Genomic DNA, 19,562 nt, shown 5'->3' with positions numbered 1-19,562 from the left:
TAAAGCAGATTGTATTTTTAAGATTTATTTTTGCTTACATGTATGTATGTTCACTATATATGTCCCTGGTGCCCAGGGTGAGGATGAGGGGGCTAGAAGAGGAAACTGGAGTTAGGGACAGCTGTCAGCCACCATGTGGGTGTCAGTGACTGATCCCAGCTCCTCTACAAGAGTAGCAAGTGTGCTTAACCATTGAGCCATATCTCCAGGTCCTTACCCAAACTGCTTTTTTTTAGAGGCCCTGAAACTTTGCAGTAGCTTCCTGCTGTAAGAGGCCATGGCTGTCTGCAGTGTGTAGTATGCATGTAAGCTTTTCAAGTCCAGTGTGGTCTCTGATGCAGGACAGTACCACAGTTTGAATACTGGGAGTAAAAGGAGGTTAAAGATTATGCTCCTGATAGGAAAAGATGAATGGGCCTGCTTTGTGGGAACCCTGCCCTGCTCTGCCCTGCCCCACCTCACCCCTCCAGCTACATATTCTGAGTTCTGTTGAAGTAAGGATGGGAAAGCCGGAGGTGCTTCAGACTATTCCAGAGCCTGAGGTTTAGAAACTATCCTGGCAGTCAACATTTGGTTTCCCTAGACAGTTCAATGCTCTTTTCCAACACCCGTGGTGGGGTCTCACTCCTGGAGAATGAGGAGCACAGAAATACCGTTCTTAGCTGGGCGTGGTGGCGCACGCCTTTAATCCCAGCACTCGGGAGGCAGAGGCAGGCGGATTTCTGAGTTCGAGGCCAGCCTGGTCTACAAAGTGAGTTCCAGGACAGCCAGGGCTATACAGAGAAACCCTGTCTCGAAAAACCAAAAAAAAAAAAAAAAGAAAGAAAAAGAAATACCGTTCTTCACCAGCATTCGGTCTTTCCTTTTTTTTTTTTTTTTTTTTTTAACTCTTTCTTAGAGCAAATAGAAATCACTTTCCGTAATTTCTACCTCTTAAGTCTATATTTCACACTAGACAAACCAAACCCATGGTATTCTTTCACAAGCCTTCTTTCAAAGTGAGTTTCCCCCATTGGCTGCTACATGACAAGAGTTGGCCTATCTGCCTTAATGAAACCCAAAGGGAGCATTATCTTGAATAATGACATGAATACACGTGGCAAGTTCAGGGGCTGGGTAGACCATCTCGTGGTTTTGAAATGTGTGGTAAAAAGCATCAAGAGTTGACAGATTAGTTGGGGATTTGTCAAGAGTATTAATTACAGACTTGGAAATCTTGGTTAGTGACAGTCTGTCTTGTCGCATCTTGCAAATGTGATCAAAGTCATTTCAGTACTTATTTGATGGTGCCTAACCAAGGTGTGTGAAGAACGAAGCTTTTCATTAGAAATCACTGGGAAGTGGGGTGCATTTTGAAGGAAGAGGGCCTTGAATTGCACTCCCCTTCACACTTTTTCCTCCTCTTTTGGGGAGAGCAGATGGGGGATCTTAAAATATGGATAGCACACAAGGATAAAGTTGGGTCCATAAAAGTGTTTTTTAAAGCTACAAGAAGAAGCTATGAAGCCTGGAGGTTGTTGTGATCAGTCAGTCCAAGACATGTAGAGCTTAACGAAGACCTCAAATGTCAGAGTACAGTATGGAGTTGCTTAGGGGAAAGGAAAACAGGCCTCTGCCCTTGTTCAGATCTAGAAAAATCATCCTTTATTTTGGCTTCTTGCAGGGATGAGTGGGTGGGTCGGTGCTGGCATCTAAATCATAGAAAATGAAATAGAAACACAAGCCTGTCCTGAAACCTCCCTCCCTTCTTCTGGGAAGTCTGTCCTGAGGTACCTGCACTGTCTAGCAGAGTGGATGGACCACTCGTCGATTCTGCTCAGTTGGAGAGGCCGGAAAATGATTAACGCCGAGCCTTGTTTTGTTTGGTGGTCTGCAGCAGTCTCCGAGACCCTCCTTACTGCCTTCCAGACTCTGTTGGCACCCTTCTGGTGAGACGAGGCAGATCTTTTCAATGGCTCATCTAGTCAGAAGTTCTTGTCAGTTGCCTCTGTGCACCAGAGGGTGGCACTCCAGAGGTGGAGAGGAAGGGCGGGAAGAAGGAAAGAGTGAAGAGAAGGCAGCATTAATTCTCAGAGCTAGGTCTCTAGTTATCGAAGTATCTTAGCAAAGAGCCGCTACCCTCAGTCCCTTACCGGGGGATTAGGGACGGGGGAACCCTCTAAGTTTCGACCGGACCTGGGGGTCAGAGACTGAGAGATTTTAAAGAAGTCACAGCTTGTTTAGAAACAATAACTTTCTGTGTTGTGGGGAACCCACATTTTCTGCACTTCTGAGGGGCAGACGACAAGTCCTCCTTGAGCGCGCCCACATCTGACCTGACCCTTTGTGCCATGTTTTGCAGTTGCTGAATTTGTGCGAGTCCGTGAAGGATGACGCCCTGAAGGTGATCTCTGCCTTCAACATTCCACACATCACCATCCGTGCACCAATAACAGGAATCCCCAACCCTGGGGCTGCCGATGCCACCTACCCGGCGCCCACGCAGCCGCTCGTGCGGGATGGGGCGCGCTCTCAACTGGCCAAGCTGTGAGCCAGGCGAGAAATTTAGTGTCCCATCTTCCAAGTATTTGGCCAGAGCTGGAGCAGAGGCCAAAGTGGCATCTGGCAGAGGAGGTCCAGCTAAGGCTGGCGAGGAGCAGGGCAAGTTGTCTGGGAGAGGGAGCCATAGATGGATCACAGTGACTTATCCTCTGGCCTTTGCCTTGACTTCTCCCAGCCATGGCCCTGGATCCCCAGACAATCTCGCCCACTGCATGGTGCCATCAAAGATCTCTACTGTCAGTGGTGACTCAGATTCCCAGAGACTTCGAAAAACTCTGGCGCTGGGTTAAAAAAAAAAATCAAAACATAAAAATCAAACACCCTTAGGCAAAAGGGGTGGAGGAAAGCTCCACCCTCTCCAAGCTCGGGCAAAAGTTCAGCGAGGGATGATTCGTGAATCAGGCTTGCTCCAGCTTTGCGAGGAAATGCGCTGGCTAGAGCGGAGAGCTTGAGCCTGCAGTCGCCCTAGTCTCACCAGGTAGGCGATCTCCGGACCGCATGACCATGCGCGACAAACGCTCCTCAGCGCTAAACTGTTACCAACCCTTCAAAAAAGCATAGATATGCAAAGATTAATAAATAATAGAAAGATGCTCCCGCAGCTTAGAGAGGTAGGGCTGGCTGGCCTGGGGAATAATTGGAATAAAGTGATTTTGGAATTTGGAGAGATTACACAGGCGGAAATGAATTTCTCATTTGTGTTCTGACTTGGCGTTGCCCAGTTTCGTTCTCGTCTCTAGCCATCGACTCGCTCCCCTCCCTCCATATCCGTTGGCAGCCTCAGGAAGGCACCAGTGACCCACTGGCCCTTCCCACGCTGCTCTTCTCTGCTGTCAAATCCGGTCCCTGGAGTTCTCCCGACACAGCCGGAAAAAGCTGAATGGGCCCAAAGGCCCGCGGCTACCTGACTTGAGGCACTTGGTGGAAGCTCCCCTGACTACCTTGTTCCCTGGTGATGCAAGAGCCTCCGCCTCCAGGCCCGCTTCCTAATTAAGCCCTAAATAAGAGCACATAGCCCAACCCGTTGCTTTCCCCAGTGCCTGTATATTTTCTTTTAGCGTGTCCAGGGTTGCAAAATCGGAAGACTCCAGAGCAGCCTGCTCCTACAAAGAAACACCGGCGCTTCCCCACCCCCACCTCCCACCCCTGTATGGTTCTTTTCTAGTCCAAGTATGAGGCGCCTAGCTCCACGCTGAGGGCGCAGAATACTTGTTACTGGCTTTGGACTCCCAGAGTAGCAGCAGCAGATTGGGCTGCATGGGTGGAATAGCGAGTGGCAAGGCACAGTACTAGTTCACAGACCTTGGTCAGGACAGACTTGGATCGGCGGTGTACTTGACTTCATCCACGCCCCTGCCCTGTGCGCTCTTGTAGCGATCACCCCTGACCTCCAGCAAGAGCAAGGCTTTGCCTTGAACACCCCAGCTTCCCTGGGAACCAATGGCTTCTTTGATCTCGCTCAGGATTCACTTGAGAAGCTAGACTTTAGCATGGGGCTGTGTTGTGTCACTGTGACGTTAGATCTGCATACAAACACCAAAATGACCAAGATGGCCCAACATTGATTGGGACGGCAGGTCGCGACACTTGTTCTGCAAGAAAAGGCTACGTCCTACTTACTGCCAGCCTGGATGCAGGTTGGGTAGCCCTTAAATAGAGTTTCCTTAATCTCGTGTGGGGAGTGGGACGTTCCATTTCCAGAGCAGCTTCTCTGGGCCGCCGCTATGAGAGAAGGGGCTGGGGGCGGGGGTGCACATGGCACCATTGACTTCCAGACTTCTGTTGGGATCACAAAGGCCTTAGGAAGATCAAGGGATTTTTCGACCCCCTTATGGTTTCCCCAGCTCGGCCTGAACTCCGCTGCTCCGTGGTCGCCAGCATCAGCGGACCGGATGGATAGACAGTTCCTGGCGTACATTGTGAGCCCAAAACATTTCGAGGCTCCCAACACCGCTCATGGCACAACCGTCTTTCCTTGGTAGCCCCCCTCCTTTTCCTTGTAGTTATTCTTTTCCAGCTAACTTTCTCATTCCCCTATTTTATCTGCTTGTCGTGCCCGCCCATCGCTCCCTGAAGCTTCCCGCTTCCCTTGCCTCTCAACTGTCCTCGCCACCACCTCTGCCTCTTAAGTAATTGGGCACCAGGGAAAAAAATATATAAACCACCACCACAACAACAACAACAGCACACACACACACAAACACAACACCAAGGAGAGCCTAAAAGAGGACAGAAGGCGGCGGCGATAAAGAATCTCGCTTGAGGCACAGACGAAGAGGGGTGAGGATCTTGCTGATCTGAGTCCCCCGGAGGTCAGGAATTCTAGGAAAGGACAGTCAAAGGCCAATGCTCATCCTTGCACCAATCAAATACTCATGGTTTGGGGCTGAGAAGCTGTGCAAAGCAAGGGCGCAGGGGTCCTCCTGAGGCTTCCAACTGGCGCCCGCGGCCGGGCTGGACTCAGAGCAGTGTACCCTGAGCGCCCCCTAAGTTCCGCTCTGCGAGGTGGCCGCCACGGGCGGACGGGGAGGGGCGGGTACCTTCTGAGTGGAGGATGGGCGTGCATGCAGCTGCCCGCAGGCCAAGACACTAGGGTAAACACGCCGGGGTGGGCGGCGCACGCAAACTGCAGGACAGCCGGCGGGGCCACCCTCCCTACTACCTGTCGCAGCCTGCACGCGCCAGTGGCCTGGGGGCCGTGGGGGGTGGGGCTTACCTTCCGCCTTGCCGGGGCCGGACTAAACGGGGGCGGAGCCCGCGGTGATTGGGCGCGGGGGCGGGGGCTCAACTACCGCAGAGTCTCAAGAGCAGGCTGCTTTCACTTCGCTCCCCGCAGGCACTGGGTCACCAGCTGGTTGGAGCTCTGCGGTCCTTGCCATCGTCGCCGTCACCGGATTCCTGCAGCCGCTCTGCGAGCTGTGTTCCACTTGGATTCACACCACCTCCGCAGCTCCCGCCGCCACCGCCTCGGCGCCCTTCCCCTGGCCCTCGTCCACCCAATGTCTGACTCTGATTCTCGGACTGAGAAACGCAAGGTAAACACTCCGCGACTCCCGGGGCGCAGGCTAGGGATGGATAGAAGACAGGCGCCGCAGCGGCTTCATCTGTCTCTGGTGTCGCACGTGCGGGTGGAGGCACTGGTTTGTCCCGCGTGGCTGCAGGAGGCGAACGCTGGGAGTCGGGTCGAGGTCGCTGCGTGCCAAGGCACTTCTGGGGAAGGGTTGTGGGCATTGAAGCTGCGGGCACTTAGCCGAAGACTGGGTTGGGACGCAATGCCGCACGAGGGGCCGCTGAGGCATCTCTCGCGGGCAAGGAGGGCGCGTGGTTTCGGCTTGGAGCCGAGGTCCCGCTTCGTGGTACTGGTAGTGCGTCCAGCCGGGAAGCGTCGCGGCGACCCAGGCGGCCCGGGAGAAGTAGCCGCGCGGTAGCGGCGGGCGGGTAGACGTAACTCTTCGCTGGCGCGGGTTCATTGCGGAGGTTTGAGTATTAAAATCACACGCGCCCAGACTTTGCTTGTACCCATTCAAGCCAGTTTGGCCATAGTGGTCAATTTCCTTTCCGAATGTCCCTGGCGGCCAGGTTCCTTTTGCGACCGTCCTGTGGATATTGAGGAACACCTTATCTACAGGAGACAAGAAACCCCGTAACCCCCCCCCCCCCCCAGGACCACTTAGGCTACGCGTATTCCAAGCCTCAGCCAGCCGACTACTCCTAGCCCGATTGCACCGGGACCCAGTCGCATAGGCTGGCGGACCCCTGAGCTCGCAAGCCTATTGCCCCCGGGGCAGGCACTGCTTGCGGAAGGCTAACTGAACAGTGGGGGCAGAGGTCTGGATGTGCATGCCCGAGACCCGAGATGGTCGTTCATATTTGGTTCGTGTCAGTAGCACTCGGTAGCACATGGGGACACAGCAGGTGAAGTTGCTGAGAAGTTCTTCAGGGGACTGCGGGGGCATTAGGGACTTGGCTCGGAGTGGCCTGGAGTGCGATCGTGGCCTCGCGGATCTCCGAGGGGTGCGTGTCTCGCTTTGTCTCTAATGTCCCGCTGCCCTGGCGGCGGGAATTCCCGCAAAGCGCGCGCCGTCCCGGCCTGGCCCAGGGGTGGGGCGGGGCGCAAAGCGAAGCTGCCCGGCCCCCTAAGTTCCAGCCGGAGCTGCGGTGGCCCGCACAGTCTGAGCGGCGCTGGGCGGCGAGTTTGTCAACAATCGCCTTGCCTTCGGCTGCCTGACCCGTAGGCGCCGCCCCCGCCGCCTCTGCCCATTGGTTACGATGGGGAGCGACTGCGCGCGGGCCAATGGGGAGCACTGGCAGCCGGCGCCAGGGGCGCAGGGCTGGCGGTGCCCGCGCGGCGGCGGGAGCTGCGCGCTAGGGGCGGAGCGGGAGGAGGCGGAGGATGATCCCGGCGGCGGCCGGTGCTGCGCGGGCCAGAGGCGCGGCGCGCGAAACCTTCGGCTCCCCGGCGGAGCGTGGCGGAGGGCGGACGGGCAGGCGCGGGGCCCTGGAGCCCAGGACCCGGCTTTGTTTCCCTTGCCTCCTCGGTGGCGACGTGCAGGGGTCGTTCGATCGGCGCAACACGCCGCGCTTGGAAGGGAAGGGGCGGACGTGAGTCTCGGCATGGTGGCCCGGGGAGGGAAAGAGTCAGCCTTACGCCGGGTATTGCCAAGAACGCGCAGCTAGGTGTGGAACTTTCAAAGGGATGTCTCTTAAGGCCCCCTTTGGAAGTGTGCACATTCCGGCAAGGTTGCACTCGAGAGAAGTGGTTTAGTGTTTGGGGTGGCGCGCAGGGCAGGCAGCAGGAGGGACCTTGCGGCCGAGGGCGCTCGACCCGGGCGGAGCTGCGCTCGGAGTTACAAACTCTATTGTGACGCACTTACTACGACTGACGGCCGCTGCCAAACCTTCTCCAGACTTGCTGCCCTCAGCATTTTCGGCAAACAATGGGGCCGGAGCAGGGAAGGCGGCCAGCCGCCTGCAATCTCTGCATCTGCGCCCGCTCCTGTGCTCCAGCGCCGCATCTGAGCCCGGGAAATGAGAGCCCGCTGGGATTTTCAGACTTGATTCAAGTTTGTCCTGAAGGAAAAGCACGAAATGTAGACGTCCCACGAGCTGCTTCTCCTAAAACTTCTGTGCTTGTGTGTGCGTGAGCGCACAGGCTGACTCCACAAGCTGGGGAGCTGATACTTTGTTTTGTTTGGTAGTCCGATTTAGTTCCACTCTGCATCAAAATAAACACACCTTCATTATTTTGGGCGCCCCTTTGGTCTTACTTGGAAGATAGTCAGAAAAGTAAACAACATAACAAAGAATCTGAGGTTGACTCTAGAATTCTTAACGAGTGGATGAAATGATTTTAAAACTTAATTTGCTGAAGATAATCGTTTTGTTGTCCCCCCTCCCCCTGTTTCCTTGCAGAAAAAAAGACCAAATGGCCAAGCAACCTTCTGATGTAAGTTCTGAGTGTGACAGAGAAGGCGGACAATTGCAGCCCGCTGAGAGGCCTCCCCAGCTCAGGCCTGGGGCCCCTACCTCCCTACAGACAGAACAGCAAGGTAATCCCGACGGCGAAGGGGACCGCTGCCCCCACGGCAGCCCTCAGGGCCCGCTGGCCCCACCGGCCAGCCCTGGCCCTTTTGCTACCAGATCCCCACTTTTCATCTTTGTGAGAAGATCTTCTCTGCTGTCCCGGTCCTCCAGTGGGTATTTCTCTTTTGACACAGACAGGAGCCCGGCACCCATGAGTTGTGACAAGTCAACACAAACCCCAAGTCCTCCTTGCCAGGCCTTCAACCACTATCTCAGTGCAATGGGTAAGCCATAGCTGGGTAAGAGGCAGTTCGTGTATGCTTGTTTGAATATCGGTTTCAAGGCTGTGGGGAGCATTTAAAGCCTCATAGAATCAGTCAAGTGATTCGTTCTATATTTTGATGGAAACAAGATGTATGGAGATCTCAACAATTTTTCTTTTAACTTGTAAAGTTTGTGTCGTGAATTTATGGATGTACAAACATCAACTTACTGAGTTGCAAAGTTTGAATCTGTGGCCTTCTAGCCAAAGTTTATAACCAAGGTACAGTCGGTTTTAACCACTAAGCTTAGATGTTAATGTCATCGTGTTGGAAAGGAACCCCGTCAGATTTATAAAATAGTTTAATAACCACCAGGCATGTAAAAGGAAGTGACTGAACAACTTGGTCATTTCTGAAGACAGCCTCTGCAAAGATGAACAGCAGAGCCAACATAGAACCCCAAAGATGAATTTATGCCCCGATTCTCCTTTAAGCTCATTTTTGCTTCAAGGGATTTAATTTAGCATGGATGGATGAGATTAGATGGTAGATTTTTATTTCAGGGGCTAAAGTCAGTTGTAGAATTTTCTAAAAACTCTATTCCTAATTTTGAGATTTCATGCATAAAATTTGCTCAAACTCATCGACTTCCACAACTTCTCCCCTTCACACCTCCCAGACCAGTTAACCAAGTGGCACAAAATATCCCCGGCGATGCCTGGTACACTGATGAGGACACAGCTGGTGGGCACAGTGGCACTTTGGAGAGTGTTTATCCCATCAGCATTAAAGTTGCCCCTGATGATGTCCTGCAGGACGTGAGTTCTTGGAGTACAAGTGTTTCCATATCACATCACAACCAGGCCAGCAGATCTTGAAGTCAAATATCCCAATCTTTAAACGTTAACAATTACTTTAGATCCTATAGTCACTGTTAAAAGGTGGACTGAGATTTGACTCTTAAGACCTCTCTTAGCTTGTGCCTTGGGCTATGCACATTTCTGGTACACCCCTCAAGGAAGGATGGCTCTGCATGTTGCTTCTCCACCAAAAGAAAAACCATTTATTTTGATCCTGATCATCCACAATCATGTTTGGTATTTATCCGGCCAGTCAGACTTGTAGATGACATTAGGAACTTGCCCATGGTGTCAATTAAGAACATGTCCTCTATGAACCACTCTGGGGACTGTTAAGCCCTCCTAACAGAAGGAGCTGGGAGTCTTGTGTACTACTCTAGCTATTGCTTTCAGAAGTACTTCTGGACAGGCACTTGCTACCATTCATTCTACCACGAAATACACCCAGTATATGGGCATGTGCTGAGTTAGCAAAGCTCCCTGGTAGAAGTGCTTAAAAACCTGTGCATTTTAAGAACCCTCTGGAAGCTATTAGAGTCTTAATACTGCCAGCTTAAGGAATGGTCTCTGCAGGTGGAATAATCTGGGGAACTATTTTCTCCTTTCCTGTTCACTAGGAGTAGTGGATGAGTTAGGGCATTCTCTGATGTGACGATAGTCACAATTGTTTTGTTTTTGGGTCCCATTCTATCTAGGAAGCTAATTACAGTGGAGTTCATCATAATCTGAGATGACTGATACTGAGCTTTAAAGGTCACAGTCTAAATTCTTAGGCAGAGTTAATGGTCATAGCTGTGAAGTGCTAACTAGATTGCACTTCCAGTACACTGGGATGATGTTAGCTTGAAGGTTAATGCGCGAGTTGACACAGCGAGTGACTGGAGCTGGTTTCTATCCGTAAGCTCTGGATAGATTTGCTTGGGGAGGGGGTGGTGGGGTGGGGTGGGGTGGGGCAGAAGGAATTACTGACAGAATAAGAGGACTTAGCCAGATGTGAGGTTATTATATTAGATACACTCAGAGCTTTTGTCCACCACTGCTGCTTTTTTGACCGCCTTCACAATCTCACTTCTGCCTGAACACTACTTAGGCTCAGCTAAAAAGCGATCTCTTCATCTTCTGGACTTGTTTAATATTTTTGAAATCTTCAATGCTGCTTTTGATACATTATTGCAAAATACATTTTCACAAAGGAGCCTTTATGATTGGTATGAGCCACTGGTCGCACAGAGGTCCAGCTTAGCCAAGGGCTCTTCTTCTCCGCTGGCAATTTGCGGTAGGAGACAGAGTATGCCTTAAAAACCATGTCCCCCTCTCCACTGATGTGCTGAGATTAGACCTAAAGCTTTCCCCATTAAGGCAGACTCTCATACAGAGCAGAACCCCAGGTCCTTGTATCTTTACTGTAGTGAGGAAGGAAGGGGTCTCATTGGAGATACCTGGCAAGCAGATACCGTATTAGAGATGTCGGTACAGTTTCCTCCACATCCCACTGTTTTGAAAAGATCTTGCAAGAACATTTTGTTTACTGTTTGGAAGTCGTTTTACTCGACATCAGCCTCCATATACTTTGGGGGGATCAACTTGCCAAACCATTTCTTAGTGAACGGCTGATTATCTTAATAAAAGAGAACCTTCCCCACACCCACTGACTGCCTTTTCTAGTGTTTTTTTATGCCACATATGTTTCTCAAACCAGTTGATCTTTGCACACACTCTCCATCTGAAGCATAATCAGTATGAACTTGGAAATGCAAAGCAGATGAATATTGACTGTCAGCAGGGACTCTGAGGTGTTTGTGAATGTCTTCAGCTTTGGACTGGCAGAGCAGAATTCCATCATCTTTACAATCCCTCAGCATCCTATGCAATTGGCCTCGGCTCAGGAGCGTGAGCTTCCTGTGAAAGGCAGGACATCCTGCAGATGCCATCATGGCTAACATAAAACACCTAGACGTTGGAACCCGTGGAGCTCTGTCTGAGTCTGTCCATGGGGTTGTGTTTTGTTCTTACAGTGTTGGGAATGGAACTCAGACCCCACATAAAGCACATATCTATTCCCAGCATATCTGTGTTGGCACGGGAGGTGTGCCCCTATTATAGACACAAGAACACGGGTACATATTTACATGAGTAGGTGAAGTAATTTCTTGGGCCATCTCCATAGACACTCAGGTCATGTGCACATAGCGGGTGGCTCATTTCTTTTTCTTGCCTTATTGCACTGACTAGAGCCTTGTGGTCTTGTTGGATAGAAGTGATAAAGGTTGTCTGAAGGATCGTTCTCTGCTTAGAGAGAGAGTAAAATCATTAACTAGATTAGTTATAGGTATTTGGGGATACTTGTTTATTTATCTTTATTTTTGTTTATAATCTTTATTAAGATTAGGATATTTTAACCAAACTCCTAAGTTCCTGAGAATTTTCAGAGTTAGGTTTTAATGAAATGTTTGTACCATGATTCTATTAGCCTGTTGGCATGGTGTGGTACAGTGTTCAAACACTGTTAAGTGCTCTTATATGCCCGGGATAAATTCTACTTGGGCAAAACATAATTTGTGTACAATGATGGATTCAATTGAATATTTTATTATTTTTATACCTTGAAAGGTGTGTGTTAGTGCTGTTTGCTTTCTATAGAAAGGCCTGAATGGGTTGAGAAATATTCCCTCTTATTTCCAGAAGGAACTATGAAAAAGCAGTTTTGAGGGGTTGAGACAGGGCCTCATGTAGCCCAGGGTAGCTTTGAACTTACTGTGTAGCCAAAGGTGTGCTTGGTGCTTGATCTTCTGATTCTCCTGACTCCGCCCCCCAGATGCTGAGGTGACAGACATGTGCCACTGTGCTTCTGCCAGAGACCTGACACTCAGCCCAGAGTGTCTCTTGGTGATATCAGAGCACCCTTGGTCTTCCTAGTTGGTTTCTGTGTTCAGTCATCCTTTCCCTGAGGCCCCCCCCTTGGTGAGAACAGACAGTTGCTGGTGAATTCTCTTCCTGCCTATTGGGGCTTCCCAGATAGAGGCCTCTGAGCAACCTGCCTGGGCTCTGGAGACAGTGAGAAGACTAGGTAACTGCCCCAGAGTCTGCTGAGAACCCTGAAGCCCTCCCCTGTCCTCCTTCCCATTTTCCTGTGCTTTGCAGTGTGAGTGGTCTCTTACATTCAAGGAGGAGGGCCTGGCGATGGAGCTGCTCCTCCCCCGGGGAACAGGTCTGTATCTGTCACCTAGGTCTTGTTTGTTGTTGGTGGGTTTTCTTACTCTGTTTAGATGTCGTGACAATTCCAGGTTGCTTGGCTCAGTGGTGGCTCACAACTCCAGAGGCTGAGAATCTAAGGTCAGGTAGATCTGGTGTCTGAAAAGCTGCTTGTCCCAACAGCAGCATCCCCACGGTGTCATCAGTAGGGGAAAGGTTATGGTGTCTCTGAAGGCACTTAGCACTCCCAGGGGACCCACATTTTAATACTGACCATTTGGTGGCTATGGAACATCAATTTAGACTAAGGTTAACTTGATTGGCTACAGAGAATTCAGGATTTTAGAAATCACCTCTCTTCCTTGTGTTTTGCTATTGTCTGCGTGGGATAACATTAAAAGAGATTTAGCAGCTGAGAGTGGTGGTGCACACCTTTAATCCCAGGAGGCAGAGGCAGGTGGATCTCTGAGTTTGAGGCCATCCTGGTCTACAGGGGCAGTTCTTGGACAGCCAGGACTGTATACACAGAAATCCTATCTCAAAAAAACTAAAAAAGAAAGAGATTAGAAATTTAGCTACAATCCTCTTTTTCATAACCACACTGCCTGTCACTTCTCTCACTTGCCCTGTGTGACGAGTGGTGTAGCCTCAGGCTGTTCTCTGTTGCTTCCTGTATGTGTGGATAACCCGGTCTAATTTCAAAATAGATAATGTCCCTTGGGGCATTTATTAAAGAGAATCCCAAGTCTTATAGTTGTGTGTGATTGGATTCTAAGATAGAAGAGATGTACTGGAGAAGCGATGGTGCTATACACACACACAGAGAGAGAGAGAGAGAGAGAGAGAGAGAGAGAGAGAGAGAGAGAGAGAGAGAGAGAGGAGAGGATGAGAATAAGACAGCCTGAGGGACATGCCCTGGCTTGTTCTTTTAAAAGATGACAGACTTGTTAATAGCAAGTTTGGTTCTGAAGAAGTTCTTAGGACTAAAAGGAAGAAGAAACTGTGCTTAACTGTAAGTAGTACAGATACAGATGTGTGACTTTTTACTACTGAAGGAAATAAAATAAAATAAAAAATCACCTGGATAACTATAATAGTGTCTACTGCACATCTGGCGCTGTAACCTTTGTTTCAGGCATCTGCAGCAGCCTGTCACTGGGTATGCATGTCTCCCTGTGTTAGACTCTTGCTGCTGGTGAAGCAACACCTCGCTGCAGCCTGTATTAGAGGTTCTTCCAGGGACACTGTCCCCCTATCAATTCCTTTGAGGGCTGCCTGTATGTGTATACTGTGAATGGAACATCTCCAGCCCATGGAACCCTGTCAGCTGCCTGCCTTGGTCACCTCTCTCTGCAGCCTTGTACAACCACTCAGAGCAAGTCTGGGCGGAATCTTGGCTGCTCCTCAGCTGACCCAAGGGCCACTGTGCATCTGGCAAGTCTATTTGAGCTCCAGTTTTCTCTTCCATCCAGTGAGGACCTGCATTCTCTACGTGCTGTGGGAGCTTGAGAATAACCCAGCAGACAGGAGGCACCTAGTAAGGAACTCAGCACTTCTCCTTGCCTCCCAGGAAGTGTCCCAGCTGATCATAGGCATGGCTGATATGCAGTGTTCTCTACTGACCGACATCTGTGGAAAAGACCAGCCCTTCCGGAACCCACTCACAGGGAACCGTGTGGTCGTGGGAATGTCACACTGTGTAATTCAGAAGCCCTCTGGTTCCAGAGTAAACAAGCAAAAAGGGAAAATATTTTCTAAAAACTCGCTTCAATAGGGTGGGAAGGGAAGTGTGAACCTGCTGCAGGTCTGCTGATGGACCTGAACATCACCCTGAGGGGAACCTTGGCTTTTCTGGCAAATCTTTGGACCGTGGAGGGACATCTGGAAACCCTACCCACACCGGCTCTGCCTGCTTTGGGGCTGAGCCTAGGCCACCTGCTGGAGACGGACCATTTGTGGCAGAAATTTGACTAGAGTTCAGAAATGTGTATTTTGAAAAGAACAGTCTCAAGACAGAAGCGGAGAAGCACTTTCCCCTGCGGGTCAGTGTTCTGGAACAGCTTTTCAAAGCAAGGGGTATGTTTTTTATCCCTGGAAGGCCCACTGTCTGAGCAGTCAAGACTTTAAAAAATGCCTCCTTCCCCTGTATCCTGCGAGGTGAGGAGCAGTCCTTAGCTTGGAGTTGCTATAGGAAGTTTCTAACCCTTCCAGATGAGGCTTTCCCATGCTGGGCAAACCCAGCATTCACAGCATAAAACAGCATCTACTTAATGGCAAGCTGAACCTAGGTCTCTAAGAGGCCAGGCCTCTTTGGTCTCCGAGTGTTAACTTAGGATGAGTCTGAAGTCCCTGGTGTCTGTGGGAAGCCCTGACTTCACTTTGCTTTCTCTAACTCTGACTTTTGTCCAAATCAGAGCCCCTTGTTTCTTCGGAGAGCTGTGGCCTGTCCCCCGATTGATGTTGGTGATAAAGGGATGCGGGCTCCTCCTGTTGTTGCCCTGGCCTTTTGCCAACCGGACAAGAGAGGGCGGGCACTGGTGACTCGTCTCCCCTTAGAGCCCGTGTCCTTCTGGCTCGTGTGTGTGTGTGTGTGTGTGTGTGTGTGTGTGTGTGTGAGAGAGAGAGAGAGAGAGAGAGAGAGATTTGGGCTCACAGTTGATGCCACAGCCAGTTAGAGGCACGGCTCATGTGTGTGGTGTGGGCATGAAGTGTCTGTTTTGTTTTCTGCCTTTTCCTAATGTAAAAACTAGGGAGTGCGGTGTCTAATGACAAAACCTTGCCTTACAGTCATTGGCGCTGCTGCCTGGCCCTCTGCACAGTACAGTCTACTTGGTATGCTTGGGCTTAGCTCTGCATCTTTAGGAATGAAAGTGGGTTTGAAGCTGAAACTGAAAAATAATAAAAACCATTTCAGCTCAGGATGAGTGTACATGTTAAGTTGAAACAGGGTGAACACTTAACAGTTTTCAGCTGTCAGCTGTCTTGAGACCCCACCCCTGGCCGATCAATAGATTATACTTTCAGGTATGGAGTGTAGTTTCCCCGTTCTTATTCCTAAAAGATCTAAATATAAGCAATTTAAGAATAAATGAGATATTTGAGAGTTTTTAAAGATTTTTTTTTTGCCTGTAATGTGTGTGTGTGTGTGTGTGTGTGTGTGTGTGTGTGTGTGTGTGTGTGAAGAGAGCATTGGATCCCCAGAAATGGCAGGTGCAGACAGCTATGAGCTGCCTGATGTGGGTGCTGGGAACTCAACCTAGGCTTCTGTAAATAAGAGCAGCAAGTGTTTTTAACCATTGTGCTGTCTTAAAAAGGGGAAGGGTCTGTTTGACCTTTGGGAATGCTTGTATATGAAGAATACAGGCTGTACAGGCCGTGCTAAACGTTACTTTTCTATAGCATAACGGTGCTAGAGAAAACGCAAGAGAGTTTCTTGGGGCTCAGTGGGATAACACTTGTCATCAAGTCTAAGGCCCTGGATTTGTTCCCCAGCCCCACAGATAGTGGGGTTCATTTCTTTTGTATCCTTGAGAAATTTCTTAGCACAAAATAGTGACAATGAGGTTAGGAGGAAGATGATGTTAAGGGTATATGAGAATATAAACTTTGGTTTTACTTAAACTAGTGTGTGGATTCGAAGCAGCTTAGTGACTTAAAGGAAAAGATTGACTGTTCAGGAAGAGCCCGTGCTGTCCTGTATGATGTGCCTCGTGGCTGTCACCTCGCACTTGCCCTTGGGTTTTAGCTCTGTGGGTTCTCAGCTGAAAGTCTGGCCTAGACAATGCAAGGGCTAAGGGTTAGCTTTGTGTCCACGCTCTTCCCGTGCTGGTCCTGTGATGAAATTTAGTGGTAGAAAGTTTTAGCCTGTGACCCCACCTCCATGGAGTCTTGGTCCTTCCGCTATGATACTCCCATTATCATGAAAGGTAACTGGAGCCCTTACCTGACTTAGGAGGGTGTGGAGGCCACTCAGTGGTCGGAGCACAGGAGAGCAACGCTCCACTGTCCCATTACACCGGGGACTTTTTTCAGAATGTCCTCGAACTGTCTTGCTTGGGTCATGAGTCTTGTGCAACAGAGCTGCCAGCAGCTGTGTCTGCCCTGCCTTTGTGGGCGAGCGGAGAGGCATGTCAGGAGCTTGCGCAGATGAGTGGACTGTCACCATAAACTCACAGAGATGACAGCCGTTTTCCATGTCTTCCTGCACCTGCAGTCACCATAGCCAGTATTTGTAATCAGAACGAACCTATTAATCGTGGTTATAAATTTCACTCTTAACTTTGATCTTTATTTCATTCTGGTGTTTTCCCAACTGAGAAGTCACCTGTACAGAGGCGGGGCATGGAGCGCAGTTTTGTTACATCTGTATACTTTGGACCTGTTTCTCTGCAACCTCCCTCAGACTAGTGTCGCAAAGTTGGCCCGTCAGGTCAGCGGTGAAGGAACTTGGCTACTCCCTCTGTCACCACAAGAATTGGCAAGCTTTCTTTGACAGCAGCGTTTAGTTTAGTTCTTCCTACGACGTCAGCGGCGTCCTCGTTGTTTGTTGGTACGGGACTGGCTGGCATTGGCCTGTGTTGTGTCTCTTCGCGGAAAGGTGTCACCTTCAGCCTGGATGTGTCTAATATGCTTCTGGGGTTGTCTGGGGGAAGAGTCTCAAAGCCCAGCTGAGACAGACATTTAAACCATTAACTGTCCAAGCACAGTGATTGTCTTTGCAGTTATGCAAAGCAGTGTCTGGAATTAAGGTAGAAGGCTTATTCTTTTCTTCCCACAAGATGGGTATAAAGGAAGCAGCTGCCTGTGTTAAGTGGGAAGTTTTCGTTGTCTGTCCTCACAGCGAGTTACCCGCGACGACCGTACATCTGTGTTGAATTACTGCTTCAGTTTGTATATGGCTATTATAAATGCTAAGTTTGTAACTAAGGCCTTCATTAGAAGAAAAAACAAAAAAGGAAAAAAAAAAGCTCAGGGGTGACTTGCAGATGCTGGTTGACCCTTGTTGTCAGCCGGTGTCTTGGTCTCTGTTGTCACTGGGATAAAAACATGATTGAAACCGTACATGAATTTAGGGGAAACTATTGTTGCTTGTTTTCTGCCACTGGTTTTAAGTTACATACAGGAAGCCATAGTTAACTCTGAAAACCCAGGAGTCTTTATTTTATAGTGTGAATTCTTAGCTTCCCTCACCCTCGGCCCAATATGATTTTTGTCTAGAAGCAATTTATAGTTACTGATAGGTAGTAACTTGGGGCTTTTGAATCCTTTGTTTCTGGAGTCTTTAAGTGTGTTGATGTATAGGGGGGGGTTGGATGTTCGTCTTGGGGTTAGACTTTCCATACATAGCTCAGGTTTGCCTCAAACACACCCTGTAGTCCAGGCTTTCCTAGTATTTGGGGTTGTCTGTGTGAGCTACCAGCAAGGATCTCAACCCCAGGCCTCACTCATGCCAAGTGGGTAGGTATCCTCCCGCTGAGCTGTGTCTTCAGTCCAGGCCGTACTTGTGGTCCAGGGGTGGAACCAAGGGTCGTAGGCTCACTCGATTAGGACTGTCTCCGTATGCTACAGCTGCAGCCCTTGTGTTTAAAGGATCCCTACGTGGTACTTTTGATTAATGAAGTAAATCATGACATGTGCTGTCTGGCTAGGACAGGATATTGGTTTTAGGTTTTTGTACTAAATCAAGTACGGGGTTGGTCTTTCAACCCTATTTATTGTATTGAGTTTTGACGTTATTTTTGCTTATTCAAGTAAGATGCAGTCAGAGGCCTGTAACCTTCTGAACATAAACAATGGCTGTGGGCAGAGATGGAGCTGTTCAAAGACTTAGTGGCACAGGACTGAAGAGATGGAGGCACAGGAGTGCCCAGGGTCCTGCCATAACTGGCGAGTATGAAGTGCTGCCATGTGCTGTTCAGAGCAGTGACGTCAGCACGAGAGGAGGCACCGTCTGTTGTGGTGGTACTATTCCCCCAGGGCATGTTAATGAGAGGAGCTGGCTTAGGATCAGGTTTGGGAAGTGTGGCAGCTTTGTTTATTAAAAAGAAAGGTACTATGCTGGCGAGATGAGTACAGTGGTTAAAAGCACTGGCTGCTTTTACAGAGGATCAGTTCAGTTCCCAGTGCCCCTGTGGTGGCTCACCATCACCTCGCTCCAGTTTCCAGTTCCAGTTCAATGCCCATTTTTCTCTACCACATGCTTATGGTGCAAACAGACATTCCTTACATATACACCTGTATATGCAAAATAAAAATAAGTAAAATCCAAAATAATAATAACAAAAAGAGGTGGGGGTTGAGAGGTCCCGGTACACCTTGAGAACAGGACATCTAAACCCTGGAAGTGAGCAAAAAAGCCAAGAAACCAGGTAGCCTGTCACCAACAGGCTCCCAGCCGTGCTTCCCCTGTGCTTCTCGTGGGACTGAGATGTCCCTGGATGTGGGCCCTGCAGCTCGGGCTCCGGACATAACCTCCTGTGTCTAATAAGTCTGTTAGTGTGTGTTTGGGGGACAGCTCAGATGGAAGCGATAAGGAGAGACCTTATGATGTGGGATGGAATGAATGAAAAGGCCCTGAATCTTAGTTGCCGCCAGGTTTGGTCTTTATTGCATGAAACAGACCTTGGTGAAGGGGAAAGGCCTTGTGAATACTAGTTTCCACGTCTCTGTCCAGCTTCAGCCTCCGGGACTAGGGCTTTGCAAACCGTCCGTCTGGAAATGGATGAAAGCAGCCCGTTCCGACCTATTAGCTCAGGGCTACATGACAGCAGCGGGGAGGACACGCCGGAAGAGCGAGTAGGGAAGCTCTGGCTTTGGGTCGTGCACTTCATTATCGAGCATTTTATTCCAGCAGCTGTTTGTAAGGCACCGGCTTGAATTCATGTGACAACTCAGGCTTGACACAAATGTGCGCCAGAGAAAAACAGACTGAGGGAAACCTGAGCTCTTAGGCTGCAGCGTGCCGTTGCTTTATTTTTATGTCTTTCTTCTTTTTACTTTTATGGATATGTTATTTGTATGTGTACCTGCTTGTGGGGTGGTTGTGTGTGTGTGTGTACACGCTGGTATGCAGATGTGCAGAGACCAGAGGTGTTAAGTGTTTTCCTCCAGTCATCTGAGCCTTAGACCTTGAAACAGGGATCTCTCACTAACCTGAAGGTCACAGATTCCACTAGGCTGGTTA

At 49.7% G+C, this 19,562-nt stretch overlaps 2 protein-coding genes across 5 annotated transcripts in view; both read left to right on the top strand.

Annotated features, from left to right (window-relative positions):
• Acoxl (acyl-CoA oxidase like) overlaps positions 1 to 3,164 on the top strand; it is a 291,722-nt gene extending 288,558 nt beyond the window's left edge. The window contains 1 exon segment of the mRNA XM_021179280.3: positions 2,342 to 3,164. Coding sequence (XP_021034939.1) covers positions 2,342 to 2,530 — 189 coding nt within the window. The 3' untranslated portion in view covers positions 2,531 to 3,164.
• A 2,185-nt stretch (positions 3,165 to 5,349) lies between these two features.
• The window catches only part of Bcl2l11 (BCL2 like 11), a 34,797-nt gene continuing 20,584 nt past the window's right edge, over positions 5,350 to 19,562 (top strand). Inside the window, exons 1-3 of one of the 4 annotated variants that reach the window (XM_021155557.3) lie at positions 6,934 to 7,143; positions 7,954 to 8,090; positions 8,259 to 8,348. In XM_021155557.3, the coding sequence (XP_021011216.2) occupies positions 6,935 to 7,143; positions 7,954 to 8,090; positions 8,259 to 8,348 (436 nt within the window). In that variant the 5' untranslated portion in view covers position 6,934. Of the gene's footprint in view, positions 5,577 to 6,933; positions 7,144 to 7,953; positions 8,349 to 19,562 lie in introns of those variants that run through there. The other 3 variants (XM_021155556.3, XM_085834276.1, XM_085834275.1) reach the window with 3 other exon arrangements.

This window comes from Mus caroli, unplaced genomic scaffold (assembly GCF_978045245.1).
Source record: "Mus caroli unplaced genomic scaffold, Mus_caroli_1 scaffold_2, whole genome shotgun sequence".
NCBI lineage: Eukaryota > Metazoa > Chordata > Mammalia > Rodentia > Muridae > Mus > Mus caroli.
The sequence above is the reverse complement of the archived record's forward strand: the minus strand, read 5'-3'. Positions and strand labels throughout refer to the sequence as shown.